Source organism: Cololabis saira, chromosome 3 (assembly GCF_033807715.1).
Source record: "Cololabis saira isolate AMF1-May2022 chromosome 3, fColSai1.1, whole genome shotgun sequence".
In the NCBI taxonomy this organism is placed as follows: Eukaryota; Metazoa; Chordata; class Actinopteri; order Beloniformes; family Belonidae; genus Cololabis; species Cololabis saira.
Window position 1 is genome coordinate 34876290 of NC_084589.1, and position 22289 is coordinate 34898578.

The 22289-nt window shown below is 42.7% G+C and overlaps 1 protein-coding gene across 1 annotated transcript in view; it reads left to right on the forward strand.

The window, feature by feature from the left end:
• si:dkey-22o22.2 (neural-cadherin) overlaps positions 1-20334 on the forward strand; it is a gene marked incomplete at its 5' end in the record, with an annotated part of 158590 nt that extends 138256 nt beyond the window's left edge. Inside the window, 14 exons of the mRNA XM_061717353.1 lie at positions 2103-2287; positions 2590-2828; positions 4838-5115; positions 6249-6463; positions 7809-7936; positions 8087-8214; positions 8379-8490; positions 10398-10578; positions 10741-10907; positions 12355-12619; positions 12764-12944; positions 13649-13899; positions 14812-14969; positions 16620-20334. Coding sequence (XP_061573337.1) covers positions 2103-2287; positions 2590-2828; positions 4838-5115; positions 6249-6463; positions 7809-7936; positions 8087-8214; positions 8379-8490; positions 10398-10578; positions 10741-10907; positions 12355-12619; positions 12764-12944; positions 13649-13899; positions 14812-14969; positions 16620-17273 — 3142 coding nt within the window. The remainder of the gene's footprint in view (positions 1-2102; positions 2288-2589; positions 2829-4837; positions 5116-6248; positions 6464-7808; positions 7937-8086; positions 8215-8378; positions 8491-10397; positions 10579-10740; positions 10908-12354; positions 12620-12763; positions 12945-13648; positions 13900-14811; positions 14970-16619) is intronic.
• Positions 20335-22289: the final 1955 nt, after the last annotated feature.

The following is a 22289-nucleotide window of genomic DNA, read 5'->3' on the forward strand; positions in this document are numbered from 1 at the left end:
CCTTTCATTGGTTGGCAGCGTCCTGCCTTTATAGTCCCAAGTAAGCTACATTTCTTCACGAAATATTCATTACTTATATTTCACCTACCCCAAACAATAAAAAGTTTAGACACATTCCTCATGAATAGCTTGTAATTTCCAAACAATACAATTCTAAGATCCAGAATGCAGTTTAATGTTTAATAGTTTATGTTTTATGCGAGCCTTCATGGGAGCTGCCAAAATTAAAACAGAGAGGAAGAGACAGTACAAAGATGCACTGGGACAAAAAGAGGAAAGATGAAATTGGGATGGAAAAACAGACAGTTTGAAGGGAGAAACAAAGACAGAATGAAAGGGGGAGAGAACAGAGAGGAGAGAGAGATAGAAAAGGGGATCTGACTTGTCAGGAACATTGCTATTAATACTTCATAACCAGCGGTATTGAAAATTCCCAGTGAAGCGCAGCGAGGGCGCACTCATTTTGTTTGATGAGGTGAGGCTTCATGCGGACGCATTGAAAGGAGAGCCTGATTGTGCTCCCTGCCACCTCCTCTTCTAATGAGATACCTACAAGGAGGAACGACGAGAGATGACAAGAAAGGGACGACAACAAAGGAACCACCTTGGAGAGAATTACCATGCGCACCCCTGAACCACCGCCTGTACTCCGTGCATCCAGCAGATAGCAATTTGTTCACAGAACGGATCAGGTTTAGGCTGGAGGTTATTTACATATAGAAAAGATAAAACCTAGAGGAAAATAAGAAGTGCAAAGAGTGCAGATGAAGAAACCCCGGCTGTCACCTCAAAGGCGGTCAATACAAGCAGTATGCTCCGTAAAAAGCCCAGAATATATGAACCTTGGTAGACGAGACCTTTTTAATATACTTTTTTCTTGTTTGTTTATTTTCTGTCTGCAAGCACTGCGATGTGAAACCTAAAAAAAATCTAAATTTATTCAAGGAAACTGCACTCTAACCATCCCCACATGCAGCGCAGGCTTGATCCTAAATTAATTTTTGCTTCAGCTTGATGATGGGTAACCAATCTATCCAGTCTGAAGTCTGGAGGTTGCAGCTGTTTGAAGAGGTTAAACAGCTACATGACCCTTTGGCAAATGTCCCGGATGATGGTTTGGCAGCAAAGTGTGCCAGATTATTCCAGATCAAGAGTCATGAACTTCTACATACTGGACAACTGACCTCCATCTGGTCATAGTCAGATCTGAGAAATCCCATCTGGGCAGGACGTTACCCAGGTTTAACATCCCTGGGGGCAATTATAAAGAAGAAGAATCAACTCAATCAATGTTCCTACATCTTAACTTGACAAAAGACATGTGAAATAGTGCTTTTAAACCTTTGCAATGTGAATATGTATTTTATTTTATTATATTTAAAGAGCTGCCTGCTCCATAAAACCAGTCCAACTGTTTGCTTCACATCTCAGATGCAAATTATGGGAAAAATACTCAGTATCCAAAGAATGTAAGGGTTTCAAAACTCCTGATCCAGTCCCATGATTTCCCTGCTCAGTGTGTCGACTTTACTGAGGAGGTTAAGGCATAAGTCGCAATAAACCAGAATTGATTTGTCTGGTGGCCCAGCATTTTATGGAGTTACTTTAAGAAGTCGAAGTGTTCCTGACACTTGGCATAGATTATTTCAAAGTTCTGACAGTTAATTGTTAGCGAGGGGATGACAGACGGTCCATGACACTAGTCGATGAGCAGCTCTTTTGTAAAATGCACAATTTGCACAGAGCACTGTAATAAGACTCCGGTGCAAGAACTCTGAGTGGAAACAAACTAAGAGCCAGTGTGTCTCAAACCTCCTTACTCTGTCTCCAAATGATAAATTAATCATCATCATCATTATTGTTATGATTATTTTTACTGACTAATGTATCTTTTAAATCACCATATGAAAAACAGTATGAACTGGAATTCATCATCCATCTGAACTGACCTATAAAACAAAACTCTACAACAAGAAATGTAACTTTTCCTTTTAGCAGTTGGTTCTATTCTTCCCCACAGACTGCAGCACGCTTCATGTACATCAACAAGCTACTGTATGTATCCATGACGATGGAAGTCTCCTGTGCTCTCTCCGGGTTAGGTTGTTCGGTCTGGACCAGAGATCCGGTCAGCTCAGTATCAGAGAGGGAGCTCCTCCGGGCTCGTACCTCCTGCGGGTGCGTGTGTCAGACCGCACCTGGCCCGACGTCACGTCTGCCGCTCAGGTGGACGTGACAGAGCTGCATCAAGACGCCTTGCAGCGAGCCGCCTCCATCCGCCTGACCAGTAAGTCCCCTGTTGATGATGCTCATGAGAGAATATCAGAGCAAATGTTGTAAAAAGATGTGCTGAAGTTACATCCTGACACCAGAAGCATGTTTGCAGGGCTCTGAGGTTTTCCTTAGCAAATGTAGTTGATGGGACACATTGAAATACCATTTTAAGGCCATCAGTTGGACTCATCTTCTGTTGGTTCTGTCTTCTCTTTCTGTTTTAATAATATTTGTGTTTTACTTGGTGCTTCTGCTTCCACTTGAACATTCATACCTTCAGGTTCTCAACTCTTTTATGGATTGTTCTGCTTCCAGATCTTACAGTGGAGGAGTTTTTCACGAGCAGCGGTGGTGGCGACCAGAGTCGGTTCCACCGTCTGGGACGGGCATTGTCTGAAATCCTGCAGATTTTGCCGAAGAACGTTCAGATCTTCTCTGTAGCGAACTCCAGCCAGCCGGGCGAGAAGGCGCTCAACGTTTGGTTCGCTGCTCACGGCTCGCCGTACTACAAGGCAGAGAAACTGCATGGCTACGTGGCAGCAAACAAAGCCAAGGTGAGGAGAGCATTGTAACTAAAAAAAAAAGGTGGAAGAAAACCTGAAATGTTGCATTTCTCCCCTGAATACCAACTTTAGATGGGACAAGTCATAGAAACTTGTTTTGAAAGCTTATAATGCATTAATTACACACACAGCTCAGCAGACACTAGAGATACTTAACACGTTAATCACTGCACACTTATACACTCACAAATTAGAAAAGGTTAAATAAGGATGCCACACAACGAAATGCAGACACATCGCTCCAGTAAGCACCTCTGTTTTGCAATGCGCTGCAATATATTCATATGAAGATTCCCATGCGCACTGGTTTACATATAAATGAATATTTCAGATGCGCCACCGCTGATTTCAAATCAGCTTGTTGAGAAGCAGAAGAATGATGGCACTTATGAACCATGGATACACGTGTTGAACATGAATTGTACACACTTGCACTCGTAGTCCTCTGAGCAAGGTCATATTCAAATAACTAACGCCGTCTTCTCCCTCTGCTGATGTTTCCTTAGACTATAAAAAGGTCATAAAACTGCCAAAGGAGCAATAAAAGGAGATAAAGTATCAGAATATCATGTCACACAAAACAGAAAGACATAAAAAAAGAAGTATTTGTTTTAACGAGTAGACGCTGAACTAGTTTCAAAGATAAAACAATATATACCATAATGCATAGTAATAGTACAATTGCCTGTTTGAAAATAACCTGAACATCAGTTCCCGAAGAAGAAATGTGTGTCTTTTAATTTGTCTGAAGTTAAAAGGCTGATTTAGAACAACAATGTCAGATAAACCGAAAGTCGGCACAAAAGAAAGATTATGTTGAAGCTGGCTCTGGAGACAAGGATTGAAGCCCTGCCTGGGGAGTATAAGTCACTGTGGATAAGAGTGTCAAGGGAATCACTAAACTCCAAAAAAAGAAATACAGACAGAGACGGGAAACCCTGAGGGAGTAGGATGAAAACCCCTCACCCATGTAGACAAAACAAGAGAGAGGGAGAGAGAAGAATCTGAATGACGAGCAGCGAAAGTGACGAATTTGGCAGCAGAAAGCAAATGACGGCAAAAGGGGACGTGACAAAGAAACAACAAAGTGCATAAATAACATTAAGGGAAATGGAGTGAAATCAGAAATCATTGATGCAGTTAGGATTCAGATCAAAAGCAAATGCTTTCATTGTCTGAAATACTATAATATGTTCAAACGCTGCTGATGACTTCAGTGTTGTTGTTTCTAGTTCGTCTTGCTTTGTTTCGTGGTCCCAGTGACTCTTACATTACTTCTATAGTCAATATTCGCTTTGATTTTAGCTATATGTACACTAAGCTTATTAGTATCAGTTATTTTACTTCTAGTTTATTTTTTTATTATCTTTTTTGTACTTTTTTCTTAATTTTCATGCTTTTGCTTCAGCAAGTTTTAATGATCTTCGTCCTAGTTTGTTTTCTTTTTTCCTCCCACATTTGGCTTTATGGGCCTGTTATGCATTACAAAGAGCTATTTTGGTTTCCGTGGTTAGTTGTCTGTGGGTTACGTATCGTTACAGCTTTAGTTATGTGCTCTTAGATCTGTTTATTATCATGGATGTGTCACCCTGACTTCATCCTGAATTGGGCTAATTGTAATCAGCTTTAATTCTGCTGCTCTGTAGTACTTCCAGATAGTGTACAATAGCTTTTATTCTTGCTACACGCATCAGTTTGTCATCCTAGTTTGAGTTAGTTTAATATTTTGGATGTCTGCCAGGTTCATCTTTTGTTATACTTTATTTCATTTTTGGGATAACCTTTGCCTCGACCCCTGTACCTCAGCATTTTAATGTCCTTCTTGTTGTCGTTTCTTCTAGTTACATTTGGCTTCAGCTCTTATGTTTGGTTTCTGTTGTCTTTATCTTTATTTTTCACAGCATTTTCCCCTTTTAAGTTTCATTTTTCATTAAACAAAACATTTGACTTTGTTTTTAAGCTCATTAACACATCATTCTTCTGCCGTTGTTGTTTTGCAGCTGGAGGCCGCGTTGGGGGTGTCGGTCTCTCAGGTGGGTGTAGACGACTGTCCCTACACCGAGTGCTCCCAGTCTGGAGGCTGCAGCAACGAGGTTTCGTTCGGTCAGACCCCCGTGGCTCTCAGCTCCGGTAACGTCTCTCTGGTGTCGCTCTCGGCCTCTTCCACTGCGCGGTGCGGCTGCAGGGGCCGAGAGCTGGTGCACCTGCCCTGCTCCGCGCACTTCTTCAACCCCTGCCTCAATGGGGGCACCTGCCAGGACGGACCGCTGGGATACCGGTGGGTTGGAAGAGCAATCAACACAAATGCAAGACATTTCAGTTTATTTTAACTGCTCGGAAAAAACGTTATTTGGAGCAACATAATTTTGACATCGCCGTTTAACTTCCAAAGACCTGGCGTACACACATAGACATATATACGTAGACGGCCATCGAGCGGTGAGCCGTACGTCAACGACGCCGCCATATTGGATGTGGCAAGACTGCGCTGTAAACTAATACAAGTAAATTGACTTATTTTCATAAAGCGCCTTTCTACAAAGAAATTTACGTTTTACGTCTCATTTATTCATTCACACACGCACTAATATACTTGGGAAACAGTTAGGCACCAAATATAATATATTTAATTTTCTCAGATGGCAAAAATAAGAACTTTATTGATCCCACATATAAGTAATTCATGTTATATCAGCTATAGAGAACAAGGTAGTGCCGAAAACAATATATATCCCCCCTCACAAAAATAATGTTATTTGTTGTCTGAAAAATGGTTCAAATGTTATTTTATTGTCTGAAAAATGGTTCAAATATGTTATTTTGTTACTTGAAAATTTTTAAATATGTTTCTCTATTTTTCCTATTTTTCTGAGGTGGGATATATTTTGTTTTTCGGCACTACCTTGTTCCCTATAGCTGATATAACATGAATTACTCCTATGTGGGATCAATAAAGTTCCTTTTTTTGCCATCTGAGAAAATTAAATATATTATATTTGGTGCCTAACTGTTTCCCAAGTATATTAGTGCGTGTGTGAATGAATAAATGAGACGTAAAACATACATTTCTTTGTAGAAAGACGCTTTATGAAAATAAGTCCATTTACTTGTATTAGTTTACAGCGCAGTCTTGCCACATCCAATATGGCGGCGACGTTGACGTACGGCTCAGCGGGCAAAACCACTCGATGCGGCGTCTACGTATATATGTCTATGGCGTACACACATGTGGACGTCACACGTTTTGTTGTCTATGTCATAATATTTAATTTCTTAACGGGCAACAAGAAAAAAAATTGGAGGATGATTCAGACTGGTGTTGTTAGGGATCTACTGGCTGCTGGTGAATCATAGACAAGGAAACACTGGAAATAATATGAAGCAGTGATGGAAACTCCTCCTGTCTCTCAGATGCAAGTGTCCTCCCATGTTCGACGGTCCGGAGTGCCAGCAAACCAAACACAGCTTCGGTGGGCAGGGATACGCCTGGTTCCCTCCCATCAAGCCTTGCTTCCAGAGCCACATCTCCTTGGAGTTCCTGGCCGAGTCGGCCAACGGGCTGCTGTTTTACAACGGGCCGCTCGGCCTCGTCCTCCCCGGGGAGCAGGAGGACTTCATCGCCGTAGGTGAGTTCATGGCTAAAAGTGCTTCCAAGGTAAAGTCCAACTGTTTGTGCTTTAAAAAACAATAAAGTTTCAAGCAATTACACCGCCACGTGGTTGACCCATCCTCTAAACTTGCCCAGTTACTCCCATTAACCACTGAGGCCTAGATTTACCTTTTGTGAAGGTATATACAATACCGGTAGTTCCTGTCCTAACATCTTACCGGAGCAATCAATACCACACATCAAAATGATTCCTTCACTAGCACTGTTGATCCCAAACTTCTTTTAGGTGCAGTCATCATGAATCATGTATAAAACTTGCCCAGATGTTAAAACAACAGTCGGATGCAGGTGCTGAAGTAATACAGCAGCCAGGGTTGCTCAACACCGGATTTCACTGTCACTTACGTCGGTTCTTTTTTTGTTTTAGACCCTCCGGCACCTTTTAATGGCGTGACGAACGAAAAGGTGCAAAAACGAGAGCACACAGCAGCTCGCAGCATCCAATAGATTTCCATCTGCTACTGTGAGCGGTGGTGACGCAGGCGTTGCTTCACCGCGGCAGTGACGCTACTGACTTTACTAAAAGTAAAAACGTAATTTTAGCACCTGAGCTCAGTACACACTCGTACTGCAGCTCATACTGCAGGTCTGTTGTTGTAAATATGTTTTCTGAGTGGAGTGAACACTTCATAAACTCTCAGTTCCAGCAGTCCTCATTAGGTAGCACTGGATTAACCTCCCAGCGCCCTTTCAGACGCCTGTTGCATAATGTGTTAGTATAGGTTATGTAATTATTGAACCCCGGTTGTTGCCGCGTGGATCCGGGACAGGAAAATCAAAGATGACACCACCACTAATGTTTCAGAAGCGTTTTATTTGTTTTTTTTTTCTACTTTCACGTTCAACATGTCGAGGGCGAGTTTGATCGGGGGGGGCGGCACAAACGCGCGTCTCTGACGGCAACAGCAGGCTGGTGTTGGAGGAGACGCGTAAAAACACTGATGGACCGGATTCCTGCAGTTGCTGATGGGATATGGCAGCTTACACAGCGATTCAAAAAGTTTTGTCGATGCAAACATCAAGTTTTTTTAAACAAAAAATTTAGTTTGACAAAGAAACAGCTCAGGACAAGCAAAAAAAAAAACATCTTGGTACAAATATTACACACAGCAGTTTCAACCTCCAAAAGCGTTTTTACAGCATTTGTTTTCTTTATTTTACACAACTGACGTGTTACCTTGATGCTTTTAAGCCCGTCTCCGTCGGTGATGAGGGGGAGTTTATGGCTGCTGCGTTTTTTTTACTGTAGGCTAGAAAGATAAAAATAAAAACTTAAGAACCCATCACATCTCCCCACCCAGAGTTGAGGAACGGGATTCCGACGCTGAGCGTAAACCACGGATCGGGAACGCTGACCCTTCAGCTCCCGCCCAAATCCACCATCAACGACCGGGGATGGCATCGCCTCGACATCTTCAGCGATGGAAAGGTAAGAGAGTCAGAGAAATGGGTGGATGACTGAGAAGGCAGCAGGTCCACGAATGGATGACAGAATGGTTAATGGTCAGTTAGGCAGATGAACTAAATAATGAGTTAAATATGGGATTATTTGAACTGTTTTCAATCTTTCTGTGTTCAGGTTGTGCAGCTGGTGCTGGACCAGTGTGGAGGCGTGGCGGTTAATGAGCTGGAGGGAATTGGAGGCCAAGCCTGGGAGATGGATGAATCCGGCTGCAGGGCTAGAGGAGAGACGCCCGGGAACCAGCGGTACGAGCGACCCTGCAGAGATTACAAACTCATGTCACTGCACACATTTAAGTCAATACTGTCTTCAATTTCTGTTTTTGAATCTGTTTTTATTCCCTCTGCCTTCTCTCCTTCTTACACACCGTTCCTTTTCTACATCGTCCCTCCTTCCCTCCCACCTTCAGCTATCTAAATGTGTTCCAGCCGCTTCAGTTGGGGGGAGTGAAGGAAATGTCTCCTTACAGACGTTACAGAAGTTTCACCGGCTGCATCCGAAACCTGGTGGTTGACAGTCAGGTAACGCCGTGCACAAATATGTTTCCACTGCCAAAATGAAAAAAATCTGCTGCCTTCTTGGAAAAAAGATAAAGTCCCTTTCATGTATATCATTCAATAAAGTCATGTTTAGACCAGGATTATGATTAAAAGGGTGCTGATTAGGATTAAGGTGAGGTTTCTTCAAAATCAGTGTCCTCTGAAGAGAATAAAAGCATAGTGCATGAGTGTTTCTGCGTTTTTAAAGTCTACAAGTCTGCATCTGTGTGTTTGTAGATGCATGAATTCACCCACATGAGCCCCTCGGTGGATAGTTTGTGTTTGTGTGTATCATATGACTATGTGCCCATGTGCTCGGGTGGTGGTGGAACAGATGGTGGTCTAAGCTCTGCTCAGAAGCCAAGGCTAACATAACAACATCACAGTCCAAAATGCAATATAAATGAAAAGAAGCCTCATCTTCTTCCTTGTCCTCCTGAAACTAAGCAAGCTGCTGCTGTTCCTCTGCTGCACAGTGGAAACCTCAACCACCTCCCAAAGATCCCTAAATATTCCCAAAGACATCAGATAGCTTCTCAAATGAGAAGACTTTGCAATTTGTTATCATTTCATCAACCCAGCATTGCAACTACTGTGTCAGTTCACCACGAATCCCTTGTGTTTTGGGGTTGTTTTATGTAGTTATTAAAGAGATTTGGATGATATTTTCCCTCAGTATGAGGATGACCACAGCTGAGATGAAAGCTGTGCTTACACTGCATGATACAGGTTAACTCAGCCGCATCATAGCATGAACACCATCTGCACGGATGTGCATGCACTTCCTCCGTCTGAGAACAATCCATGGTGCCAACTGTGTGCAGTTCATCTCGCGCGGGTTTATGTCGGTATAAATACAGGTGACTAAACTCTGACCACTTAAGAGACTGCAGTATTTTCACATCCTCTTCAAGTCCCCTTGTAGCTCAATTTTAAACATTTCCTGAGTACTTACAAAGAATGCATCAAAGTGTTATCTGAAATAGAAGCACTGTCGTTCTGAGAACTTCGGCTCTCTGCCGCCATCTAGTGGTAGTGTCACCACAAGACTGTCTTTTTTTTCAAATGCATAATCGGTACTCTTGAGAGAAATACACTTTTAGGTGTATGACTGGCTAATCACTGAAAAATATGTCCCTGAACACGTGATCAAATTGATCAAGCGCTCTTTTGAGCGCTCTTCTCTAATCCAGAGAGAGTGCGCAGGGAGCGAATGACACAAGAAATATTAGATGTCTTGGATTAAAGGTCACAGATGATGGATGGATTGGTTTTCTCATAAAGGCGATTCAAAGCTGCCATCTTCTCCGACGGACCCAGAAGTCTGTGATCACTGTAGCTGATGGTTTGTTCAAACTTATTCATTGGTTCCAGGTCAGGTTGACAGCAGTGATAAAATCCCATTTTAGGTGTACAGACAGACATTTAAAGACGCAAACAAAAGATAAACATGGAACACTTTTGGTGATCTGAGTTCAGATTTGTTGGGCATTGTGCTGTTTGAATGAAAAGATGCATCCACCCGTTCTGAAACAGCAAAAATGTGGTAATGAGTGGGTCTTAATGCGTTGTGGGTCTCTAACCTTTCCTCTGGTGACACCACCATGGCAACCAGAATGGCATGAAGAGAAAAGAGATGTTTTTCTTTGTTGTGTGATCAAAGCTGGTTTCCCAGGTGCCTTTCGAAGAATTCTAAACACATTTTGGAGCACATTTATTAAACCACACAGAGATGTAACCACAGTGCAAACTCCAGATTCCTGCTTATTGCACTTTAGACTGTAGTGAGGGAAATTGCATGCTTTTTAAAAATAACTCCCCCTCTCCTGGAGGGTTAAAGGAAGAACAAGAATCCTCCCTCTCAGTTCCTGGCTCTTGTTGTCCCTCAGGTGTACGACCTAGCAGCTCCTGGGGAGAGTGTGGACAGCGCTCCGGGCTGCAGGCTGACAGACGGGGTGTGTGTAACGGCAGCTGGTCCCTCTTGTGGTGTTCACGCCTCCTGTCTCGCTGACTGGGGCTCCTTCAGCTGCGAATGCCACCCAGGATACTCCGGACACAAGTGTGACAAGGGTGAGGGAACAAATGTGAACATGTCAGATCTTCTCCTTCGGGGTCACACATGAACATAAAAAAAAAAAAGCTGACTCGGAGACATTTGATTCCCTAACTTTCCCTGAGTTCATGCAGCTGTGACACATGAATTACATCACGTCTGTATCCCCCCCCCTTCAGCCCTCCCGGAGTTCTCCTTGGACTCGAATAGCGTGGTGCGTTTTCAGCTCAGAGGAGGTGGCAGCTCTCGACGTACCAGCATCCAGATGCTCCTCCGAACACGAGCCACTTCAGGCACCCTGCTCTCTGCTGCGTCCCGGGAAGCCAACGAGTACATTGTCCTGGAGGTCAGTGCAGTCCTGGGACGACTTTTGTTTTTTTTTACAAATATTTTTATTGACTTTTTCAATTACAGAACAAAGACACAAAACAGAACAAGGCACATTAATATGTACAAATAGGCACTTGAAGATATTCCAAATGTAGAGATTTAAGTGGTATATTTTACTCTTGTGGTACATACACACATTCTGTGCTTAAAGAACGCTGCATATATAAGTTGCATATATAAAAATAAGAATAAAAAATATATAATACAACAGTAGACTACAAAGCTGCAATAAAACCCCTACAGAAATTGCATAAAAGAGCCCCAAATCTTCTCAAATATGTTATATTTCCCTTTAACAACATACAGGACTGTCTTAGAAAATTAGAATAGTGTGATAAAGTTCTTTATTTTCTGTAATGCAATAAACAAAAACAAAAATGTCATACATTCTGGATTCATTACAAATCAACTGAAATATTGCAAGCCTTTTATTATTTTAATATTGCTGATTATGGCTTACAGTTTAAGATTAAGATTCCCAGAATATTCTAATTTTTTGAGATAGGATATTTGAGTTTTCTTAAGCTGTAAGCCATGATCAGCAATATTAAAATAATAAAAGGCTTGCAATATTTCAGTTGATTTGTAATGAATCCAGAATGTATGACATTTTTGCATTACAGAAAATAAAGGACTTTATCACAATATTCTAATTTTCTGAGACAGTCCTGTATGTAAGTTTCTCTAAAGCAAGGCATTGCAGTAATCCCTCAACCCAACTCTGCCTACTTGGTCTGTGAACAGATTTCCATGACAGTGCAATTTTATGTTTACTGTAGCTTCTAGAAGACAAAATACCACCATCTTCTTCCTGCTATCGTTCAAAGTACAGCTTGCAGGGAAAAAACCAAAAATACAAAACTTGAGACAGAGAGGAAGTTGCTTTTTGATGAACAGAGATTTAATTGTAATAATCTCTTTCCAAAATTCTTGAATGAGGGTACATTCCCAGAGACAGTGAAACGAGCTACCTTCCTGTACACCACACTTGACGCAAGTATCTGGTGTATTAGGATAAATGTGGTGTAGTAACTCTGATACATATATGTTCTCATCACCCGTTTATATTGTACGAGTTTGAACCTTGTGTTTATTGTTTGTACTTGGCACCGGTAACCTGGGACGACTTTTAACCTCCAACCTCATGTGACCTCTGTACGGCATCATGGGCTAGCTTACCAAAAGCGGCCTTACATTTCTTTCTTCTTTTTTTTTCTCCCCTTGTCTGCAGATATATTAATGGTTAATACCAAGTTTGGTAAAACTTTAAGCATATATGCATTTTAATCTTTTTTTTTTTTTCTAAATGAACTATAGTTTTTTTCTTTATAAGAATGGTGGCGGGATGGTTTGGATTGTGAAGGATTCATCTTCTAACGTCTGAATAACCTTTTTTTTCTTAGGTCATCGAAGGCCACATCTCAGTGCGTGCCAACCTGGGTGACGGCGCGCACGCGCTGCGCCTGCCCAACCACCGAGTGGACATCGGGCAGTGGGTTCTGGTCAGCCTCAGTCGCTATGACAACACGTTCACCCTGCGACTGGAGCAGGGCGGCGGCTCGCGGGAGGTCCGGGCTCGGCTGGGGAGCCGCAAGGAGATTGTGGTTCATCCGGCCAGCGTAACGGTTGGCAACGGGCCAAAGGCCGGAGACAAGACCGACTTCACGGGTAGGAAATGAACCCATTTGGATTTTTCTTCTCATCAAAAAGTCATTGTTTGTACAAGGATGTACCAGTCCATCTTTTCAAGAACACAAACGTCTTTAGTCCACAAAACAAATCAAACGAGGCCGTGTCATGTCCTGTGCGCAGGCTGTCTGCGGGACGTCCGGTTCAACGGTCAGGCCCTCCCTCTGGATGGGCAGAGCCGGGACTTGGTGACGGTGCTGGAGAGGCGAGGGGTCAGCTCCGGTTGCTCCAGCAGCGCCTGCAGCGGTCAGCCCTGCCGCAGCCCGCTGCGCTGCATCGACCTGTGGCGGAAGCACCAGTGCAAGTAGGTGAACCGTAAACACAAACGGCCGGGACTTCCGATCGTCTGCCACAGATTTAATCTTGGACTTATTAATTACATACAAAAATATTCAATTTTGGAGAACTCTTTTTAGTCATGCATATGCGCAATTTTAACTCTCCAATTGTCAAAATATTAGATACCTTCCCCTGCCTCATCATCATCATCTCTAGCCTCGACGCGGGGCCCCGCGGCTGCTTGAGACCCGGTCGGATCGGTGATTTTTGTAACAAATTTATCAAACGAGCCTTTCAGAGAGGCATTAAACTCTTCCATTTTCTTTAGTTTTTTTCTTTTTTCATCCCGATGGAAATTTCCTGAATCCGTCTCGTTCTCTCGACATTGTGTGACAGTTTGTTCCAACTCCACCCGTCTGGATCAGAGCAGCTGGTGTCAATGAGCCTGGTCTGACGCAGTTGTATTGAACAACGACATCAATCAGCAAGCACATCATTGCACATATATTTAGTGATATTCACAGACTAGTACACATTTAGGTCTGTAATGGAACGTGACTGTTGATATTTATAAGGGAAAAAAGGAAAAAAAAAAAACGAAAAAGAAAAATAAAATTGGAAAAAAAAAACGGCCCATAGCGCGAGGCCCCGTGCGGTCGCACGGTTCGCACACCCCTTGCGGCGGCCCTGCCTGCCGGTTACTCATCTCGTCATCTCTCCTCCTCCCAGGTGTCCCGGCGCTCAGGTGACGGTGACGGACGACTCCGGGGAGCAGCGCTGCGTGCCGTCGCCCTGCGGACCGTCCTCCTGCCGTAACGGCGGCACCTGCCAGGCGCTGTCCCCCGACAGCTACCGGTGCCGGTGTCAGGAGGGATTCAGGGGTCAGCACTGCGAACTGGGGCAGGTCAAAGGTCAGCGGCTGGCCGCCCTCAGTCCCAGCTCCATCCTGGCCATCAGCATGTGTCTGCTCTTCTTCATCGGTAAGGGCTGAGGATTCTAAGGAGAACTTTACTGAACTGTTTTTGTTCCGCTGAGACAAATCTCACTGACTTTGCTGGAACCAGAAGAGAAAAAACAACCTTTAACAATAAGAAGAAACTCTTTTAATGGAAATGTATCAGAGCTTTGATACATTTGATACATTTGATCCAGCATCTGACCTCAGACGACCTTGTCCGTCATTTTCCCAATCTGCTCTCGAATTTGATTTGAATCCAAGTCCTGTGATGATTTCTGATTGATCAGCTTCAGCTCTCTGCAGAGTCAGCCTGAGGTAAACTGTAAGCATTAGAGTCTCTGAAAGCCAGAAGAAAATAAATCGCCTGGCAAATGTCACACATGCACACGCAATATTGGATTAGGGCTTTTGTTTCAGCTTGTGTAACCGTTTGCAGATCAATCACTTTTCCATTAGATCAGGAACATGAGAGACAGAGCTGTCGCTGTGACGTGAGTTACGTAAGAGTTGACATGTCGGTCAGCAGCAGTTTCTCCTCTCAGCCTCAACACAAACCCAACGTTACGGTTCGGGTTCTTTTTTTTTCTCTTCAATTAATACGCTTCATTTCCTTGCAACTCTATTAATCTCTGCTTTCCTCTAAAGTGAGTGCTGGAGGTGATTTCCAAATTAGATGTTCTTCTGAATCTAAGTTTCTAACTCCCCTGCCAAAAAAGAAATGCTGTGTAAGCACTAGACCTTCATTATGTTCATCTTCGTCTTGGTAATGGTCCTTTTGGTCGTGGATCCACCTTGTGAAGGAAATGGCTCCACAGTGCTGTTTAACAGAACTTTAATACACACATACGAGTAAAGAAGATGCATATTTGTCCTTCCGGTGCGGAAACCCACTCATGAAAGATGCTGTATTTTCCTCTCCTCCGTTTGTGTGTAGTGGTGCTGGTGGCCGTGACGGTTTGGAACCAGAAAGGCAGCCGGAACAAGTTCAGGAAACGGGGAGTGTACCACATCCCTGCTGAACACGAGAGCTGGGAGGACATCCGCGAAAACATCCTCAACTACAACGAGGAGGGAGGAGGAGAGCAAGACCAGGTGCCCAAACGCATCTTCTCATTTTAAAGTGCCTTTCTGATAACACTGGGAACAAGTTAGCAGGCAACAAACATTTAAATCTATGTGTTTGAACACTGTAGACCTGGTCCTCAAGGACCGGGACTGCTACGTTGCTGTAGACACTGACGAACCAAAGTTCTTTCCAGTTTAGTGTTTGGAAACATGTTTTAACTGACTCTTTGACAGAGTTTGGCCTTAAGTGTTGAGTTTTGACCCAAACTTGACTGAAAAGATGCAGTCACGACACCCTTGGCTCATTGCCTTCATCATTTTTCCAAAAAGTTGTTTCTATGATTTTTGTCTCTTTCTTTTTCTTTTAACGTTTTGCTTTGCACTAAATTGTAGATTTTTTTATTTATTCTTTTAGTTTTCATTTCATACAGTGAAGCTGGACAGCGAAGCTAAAAGGCTTAAACAAATTACAGATTTAAAGTTTTGTTGCATTGTGGAAAACCTACTAACTTTTCTGGGAATTGAGTTTTGTGCTTTTATGCATTTTGCACACTTTCTCAAGTCACAAGATATTATTATAAAGTACCAGTTTAAGCAAGACCAATTTGAGACTACGCCTTGTCAGTCTGTATCCACAACATGAACTCATTATTGGCCAGTTTTGCCTCTTTTCTGGTAACATGCTCTTCCAAGTCCATCAATATTTTTTTGAGTAATACTGCCAACAAGTTAAATAAAAAGAAGAAAAACAACCCTGAAACCTCGGTGCCACAGACCACAGTTGTGGTCTGCAAGAAAACCAGCATAAACAGTTTACAAAAGGGCATTTTTACGGTCTCGGCAATGAAATAGAAATATTCAGATTTAAAAAAAATACAGTTTTGTATTTTGGTTTTGAGTATTGGACCATCTATTGTACAACAACAGTGTCACCATCAGTGAGCGGCTACAGCAGCATTGGCGCCGTCACCACGACTACAACATTTGGTCAAAACTTGAAGGAAAAAAACCCCAAAACAAAACAAACCTGATGATTTCTTAGCAGAGAGGAAACTGGTACCCTGTGGTTCTGTGTTTCACCTAGAACAACCAGCTGGAGTTCTGCACTTTTGTCTTCATTCATTGTCTGAGGTCATTCTTTATAAAAAAATAAATAAATAAAAATGCATACCTGTTTTTCACACACATTTCTACACATTCTTCACACAGATTTCAAATCTGCAATCATTTAAAACATCCATTCAGTCAGAAAAATCTCAAACTTTATTCTCTAAAAAAATGTTGTGTTGATGCATCTTTCACCCAACAATATTGTGTATAACACTAAACTGAGCAAGGCGTTCAAACGGGTCCTGAAGCTGAGCTCAGCCTAAATCTCAGTGTATCATTTGTTCCTTTGGCTGCATTTCTAGTTGTGATGTCTGTGATGTGTCCGACAGCCCATCACCTCTCTAATCCAGCCAGATGTGACCAGTATCATCTCTGTTGTCACTGATGCAGCTTTTCCAGCATTAAGAATTTCATGTATGACTGTGAAGAGCAGCGAAGTCCCGGAACAATATGAATAATTTCAGATGGTTGTTACAATCTTTATGACCTAAGTGGCCTCAACGGCTATTAAAATACAGTCTATTTATTCAACCTTGCATGTTTTCTTTGTTCTTTCCATCCCGGCAGAACGGCTATGACATCACAGAACTGAAGCGTCCGCTGTGCTCCAGTTTGTCTCAGTCGTCCTCCTGCACCACCGCCCCGCTCATCAAATCCTCGCCGGGCTCCCAGGAAGAGGTTCACCCGTCCAGCTCCTCCTGCAGCTCGGGCGCTCCCTACCTCAGCATCTCGCAGCACCATCACCACCACCACCAGCACGCCGCCGCCGACGCCAGCTACCACAACTACAGCGCTCACGCAGGCAGAGAAGTGGAGACGAGCGACGCCGGCAGCTACGCCGACGCCCCGTCCGGGTCGCGCTCCCACGGGGACTTCAAAAGCTACGTGGCGCGAATCATCTGGGAGGCGGACAACGACGGCGAGGCCCTCCCGCCGGACTCCTACCACGTGTGGTGCGTGGAAGGCTCCGGGTCGGCAGCGGGCAGCCTCAGCTCCCTCGGGTCTGCCGTCTCCCGCAGGAGGATTTCCACAGGCGACAAGGAGGAGCAGGAGGAAGATGACGAGCGGGGTTTTGTGAACGACAGGTTGTCGCGCTGGGGACCCAAGTTTCAGACACTGAGTGACATGTACGACCGGCCCCAGCTGGGCCTCACGTACAGAGACACGATAGCCTACATGCAGAGGAACCACAGCCATGACCCCCTGCCTCAGCACCAATAGGGAGCGCTGCACGACCACAAACACACACTCAAACTCCATGTGCATGAGAGGGAGCTCGGTGCTGCGTTCACTGCACATCTGAGGAAAAAAGAAGGGAAAAAGGCTGATAATCCTCAATATTGTTATTATCAATGAATGTTAATAGTAAGAAGAGAACGTATCCTCTGACTGATAATTCTGCAAAGTAACTGCAGTAATACTCACTGCAGTGTTACACGGCCCAATGTAAGTGTCGCGTGCATCGATTAGACATAATGATCCACAGAGGAACGATCAAGAAAACATCAAAACAATACAAGAAGCAGCAGAAGCAAAGTTTGGTGATGTTTGGTTAGTCCTGAAAGTACCTCAGTGATGTCTGTTCCAGACGAGCAAAATCAAAGATAATCAATGCAAAACATCACGAAAGTGAAAGTATTAATAAGACTGAGAGCTGTTTTGGTTCGTGCACCAAAGATCTACATTCCTGACAAATAAATCTGACTGGTGGTCTTAGACACAAACTCAGCAAACTCATAGCAGTTCTGGGTTGAATGGGTTTAACTTTATTCTGACGGTGTAGTTGCATGTGTTTGTACATTTTCAGAATTTTTTTTTTTTATTTCAAAAATCTTTTCATCTATTTTGAATGCAAACCAGTTTGGTTGTACTTTGCTCATATAAATGGATTCCCAGTGTCTCCTCTGTCAGGGCAGTGATGTGGACCTTTTAAAGGGTGAAAACAAAAAAAATAAAAAATGTAGATCGCCCTCAAAACAAACACGGTGCCAACAGACATCACGTGTTCTCTGAGAAGTTCTGGAACATCTCTGTGTGGATCAGATGTAGCGTGAACACAGCGCCAGCGCTCCCGTGTCCCAGGTCAATGATGGCATTAAACTCGCCTCTTTCAAGGCGGGAGCTTTACTTTTGTGCTCTTTGTGTTTTTCTTGTGTGGAAGGAGAGAGGAAGAAGAAAGTCATCGTGGTTCAGAAGCTTGTTACTGCTTCATTTCCCAGCTTCATCCAACGTCACACAACTTTTCTTTGTTTTTCTTCATTTCTAACATTTAAAAAGCTGTTCTTTGCATTTGTAGTAACTCAATCGCTGCGCTCCGCTCTCTCAAAACAAGACTTTCAGGGTCAAAAGATTTTGTTTTCTGAGGGAATATTGTCTCCACAATATGGTGGAAATGTTCAGGGAGAGTGGAGGTGCAAGTGTGGAGCAGTTTCACAGGACTTTCTTATTTGAGGGCAGTAAAGTGGAGCATTTCAGATGTTTTTTTGATCTCTGCCATGACAGTTGGCTTTGATCCATGTGTGAAACATCAGGACCACAAAGAAATGCTCCAAAGAAAAAAAGGTTTCACTCTTCAACTCATCTACAGTATGTGACTTTGTGCTCTTTGAATTTTCATAGGGGAAAAAAAAAACGCCATCAAAGCACCCGATGATGAGCTCCTAGTTTCTTTTCTACCTTCTCTTGGCACTAGCAGACGGTTGAGAGCTTTCAGACGGGACTTCAGGACCGGTCCACGGATGAGCCGTTTACCCTGCTGTGTTTTCACCCTGTAAAGTCAGATGAGAGATTATTTTTGTACTCACTTTAACAAATTCCCCAGAACGTCCTTTCCACTTGCTGTTGGTTATTTGCCGTGTTGTTGTGCTCTGTTGCCATTTCAACAATATTTTCTTCATTGTCTGTTAAAAGGGAGTCAGAGGAAGGAGAAGCTCAGCTGCTATCAAATATGTTTCTGTCTACTTGAGGGAAAAAATAAAATAACAGTAATGCTGTCAATGTATTTCTTGATGACAAGTTGCTTTTAAGCAGACCTAAGGTTGTGGTTATCGACTAGGTGCACATTCAGACACTAGATGGCGCTGCAGAGAGACACAACTGGCAGGACTTAACTACAAATGTTCAGATTTGAAGGGAAAAACTCAGGTTAGGTTTCTGTAAAGCTGAAGATTGATTTTGCTGATAAAGTCTTTGAAAATGATGAACTTAACCCCCAAATGAAACTCAGAAAAGCTTTTTCCTTAGCTGAATTTGAAAAAGTAAATACATCAGCTACATAGTGAACATCTATTTCTAATGTGAAATGTTATTATCCTCTAAATCTTTTTCTTTTTTTTTTATTCTATTATATGCTTTACAATTTTCATTTGAAGACCTGTTGCCATCAGACTTATTTTATGATCACTTGATAGAGTTTTCATGGCTCAGCTCGTGTAAATCCCTTAAATCAGACCAGTTTTTGTGATTACATTTCTCTGAGCAAATCCCTGAGGGTGTGATGAGACGCGATCTCTCGTGGTTACCAAGGACACAAACGTTTCCTTCCACATCTTTTCAAGCAGCAAGACTTTTTTTTTTAATTTGATTAAGAAAAAGATAGATTTTGGTTCAAAAATCATGTTCTTGTTACCTTTTGGCCTCATACATTTTCTTGACACCGCATGATGAATGTACTTTTCTATACGAGACGCCATTGAAGCAAGCAAGAGTACAATCATAGCAAAAACATTTCTCTCAAAGTCTCACCTGATAAAAGCATTTGATAAATGTGCGTAACTCAATCCTCAGCCATCACAAGGTCGACACGGAAGAGTTTCCTGGTTGCATTTAAAAAAGTCACGATTCTCTCCCAGAAGCTGTTTTTGACCGGCAGCTGAAATCGTGGGATATTTCAGGTCCAAATGTCAGAATATTTGCAGCTGAGATTGGGCTTACAGTGCTTGCTTTGGTGATATTTTCTAGTCCAGAGGAAAGAAGCGAGCCCTGAAAGAACCGCTCTCCAAGCTCTGCATCCAAATGACATGACGCAGGTGTCTTTTTAAACTGATGTGAAGCAGGTGTGTGTGAGTTTGGGCTTGTACAGTGTGTGACATCTCTTGGCGTATGTCGTAAATCCTGTGCTTTTGAAAGCAGTTTCATACATGTGTGAATGTTGGTGTTGAATTCAAACACAATTATAAGCCTGAGGGTTTTGGTGTCAGTCGTCGCTGCGTGGAGCTGATCTGTATGATATGATGTAAATATAGACGTTTTATAGTAGCCTATCATTGAATATTCCTTTTGTATGTGACTTTAATAAAAAAAAAAGTTAAAAAAAATCTTTTTCCCCAGAGATTTTATTATTATTTTTATTATTGTTGGCGGAGGTGGTGAATTGTTGGAAAAATAAACCTTTTTGTTAAACTACATTTAATGCAAAACAGGGATTATTATGAAATTAAAAATACTTTTTCTGTGCTTGAGAGCATATACTTAGGTATCTGATGTGGCTACCAACTCAAAAACCACTGAAAAAACTGGAGAAACTATAAATAAATAACCCTGCAACCATGCCAAAGTCTGAAAATGTCTCATCATGGGGACTGTGATGTCACGTGCCCTGGAGTGCACATGTGACCCACTGACCCCTGTGACTATGGATGCACTTTTAAGTCCTACGTCCAGTTCAGAGAAGAATTGTCCAGCTTTTAAAAGAAATGATCCAGCTTCCCCGAGACGCAGGCAGAGGCCATGAACGCTCCTCCCTCTGCAGCCGTCTGTAATCCACTCGTACAGACTCGTGACAACGGATGCAAACTGGAAGGACATTCCTGTACAAAGCATCCTTGTGTAAAATGAAGGTATAGGAAGGTGTAAAAAAAAAGATATATTCGATGTTAAAATGGCATTGGTTCGTTTGTAAGGACCCTATCGAAGTGATAATAATTTTGAGTTATTTCGGAGGCTTAAAATAGCTATTTGTTTCTGACGTCGGCACTTACATTAATAACCATTGTAATGCAAACATAAAACGTTGATCTCATGTTTGATTTTTGGTATATAAGGAAGATTTAGACTTCATACCAGGTAACTATAACTGAAAGCTAAATGAAAAACAAATTGCAACTCAGTGTCTTTGTTTGGTGCTGTATTTTGGAGCTTAAACTCACATCTAGACTTAACCTCTTGTGCGAGTCATAGTTTGTTGGGAACGTGACCTCTGACCCTCAAGCAGCCCTCGCGCCTCCCTGTCACACATGTAGAGCAAGCGTGGAGTTGACACGAAGCATACGCATTGTTGTACACAATGGTGCTGTGATGCAGCTGCCGTTGTCTTGGTCTCGTCGCGGGGACCAATCTGAGCATCAGACCGTGACAGAGAGGACAGTTTGGAGGTGTCTGTCTGGGGCGGCTCGGTTTCTTTAAACAGAACAATGAAAGAGGGAAAGCTGCCATTTTTATACATGCTTAAGACAATTTCCCCCCCCTCTTAAATCTTTTAATGACACAGCACATTCAGGTCTTTCAGCAAAGAAAACATGGAGGATGAAGACATGCAGCGTCCTCCCTACAATAGACATGTCCCTAGCATCATTTATGACCTCATTAGGAGAGGGCTTTCAATGTCTCCGAAAAACAATGACCGATGACAACTTAAGACACTTTTTGTTTAGCGTCATCAGGAAAACAGATGATTCAGCTACTAATATTTATTTTATCTAAGTGACTAACCCTTTATACAGAGGAACTTCTCACTCACTGTTTACTGATTGACTGCATCATTTGTTAAAACAATCACTTCGTAATCATCTATTGACCTCCTGATAGTTGATTATTGCAGGAAATGTCAAGTCGAAGGATACCCAGTGGGTTTTTTTTTTTTTTTTCCTTATTTGAGATTGTTTTGTTTCTCATCCCAACGTGATACTTTCACTTTCGGAGAGATGCTCCAGTCTGCTGGTATGGACACACAAGCGAATCACTGTCATCTATCGTGATATGGTACAGATGCAACTTTCTTTTCCTGTAAGTTGGGGATCATAAAATTCAGGGTGAAGATTTCTATTTCAAACAGTTCAATTTATGTGGGATGAAGCGACAAACCCCCAGTCCAGCGGGAGGATCTCCTTCACCGATGAAGGGCTGAAGAGACGTGGGCACGGATGCAGGAGACCCTGATGCTACACACCACCGGCAACTTCAAGTGGACATTAGAGCACAAGACAGCTTTAGCCATCCCTAATATGCATTTTACCACCC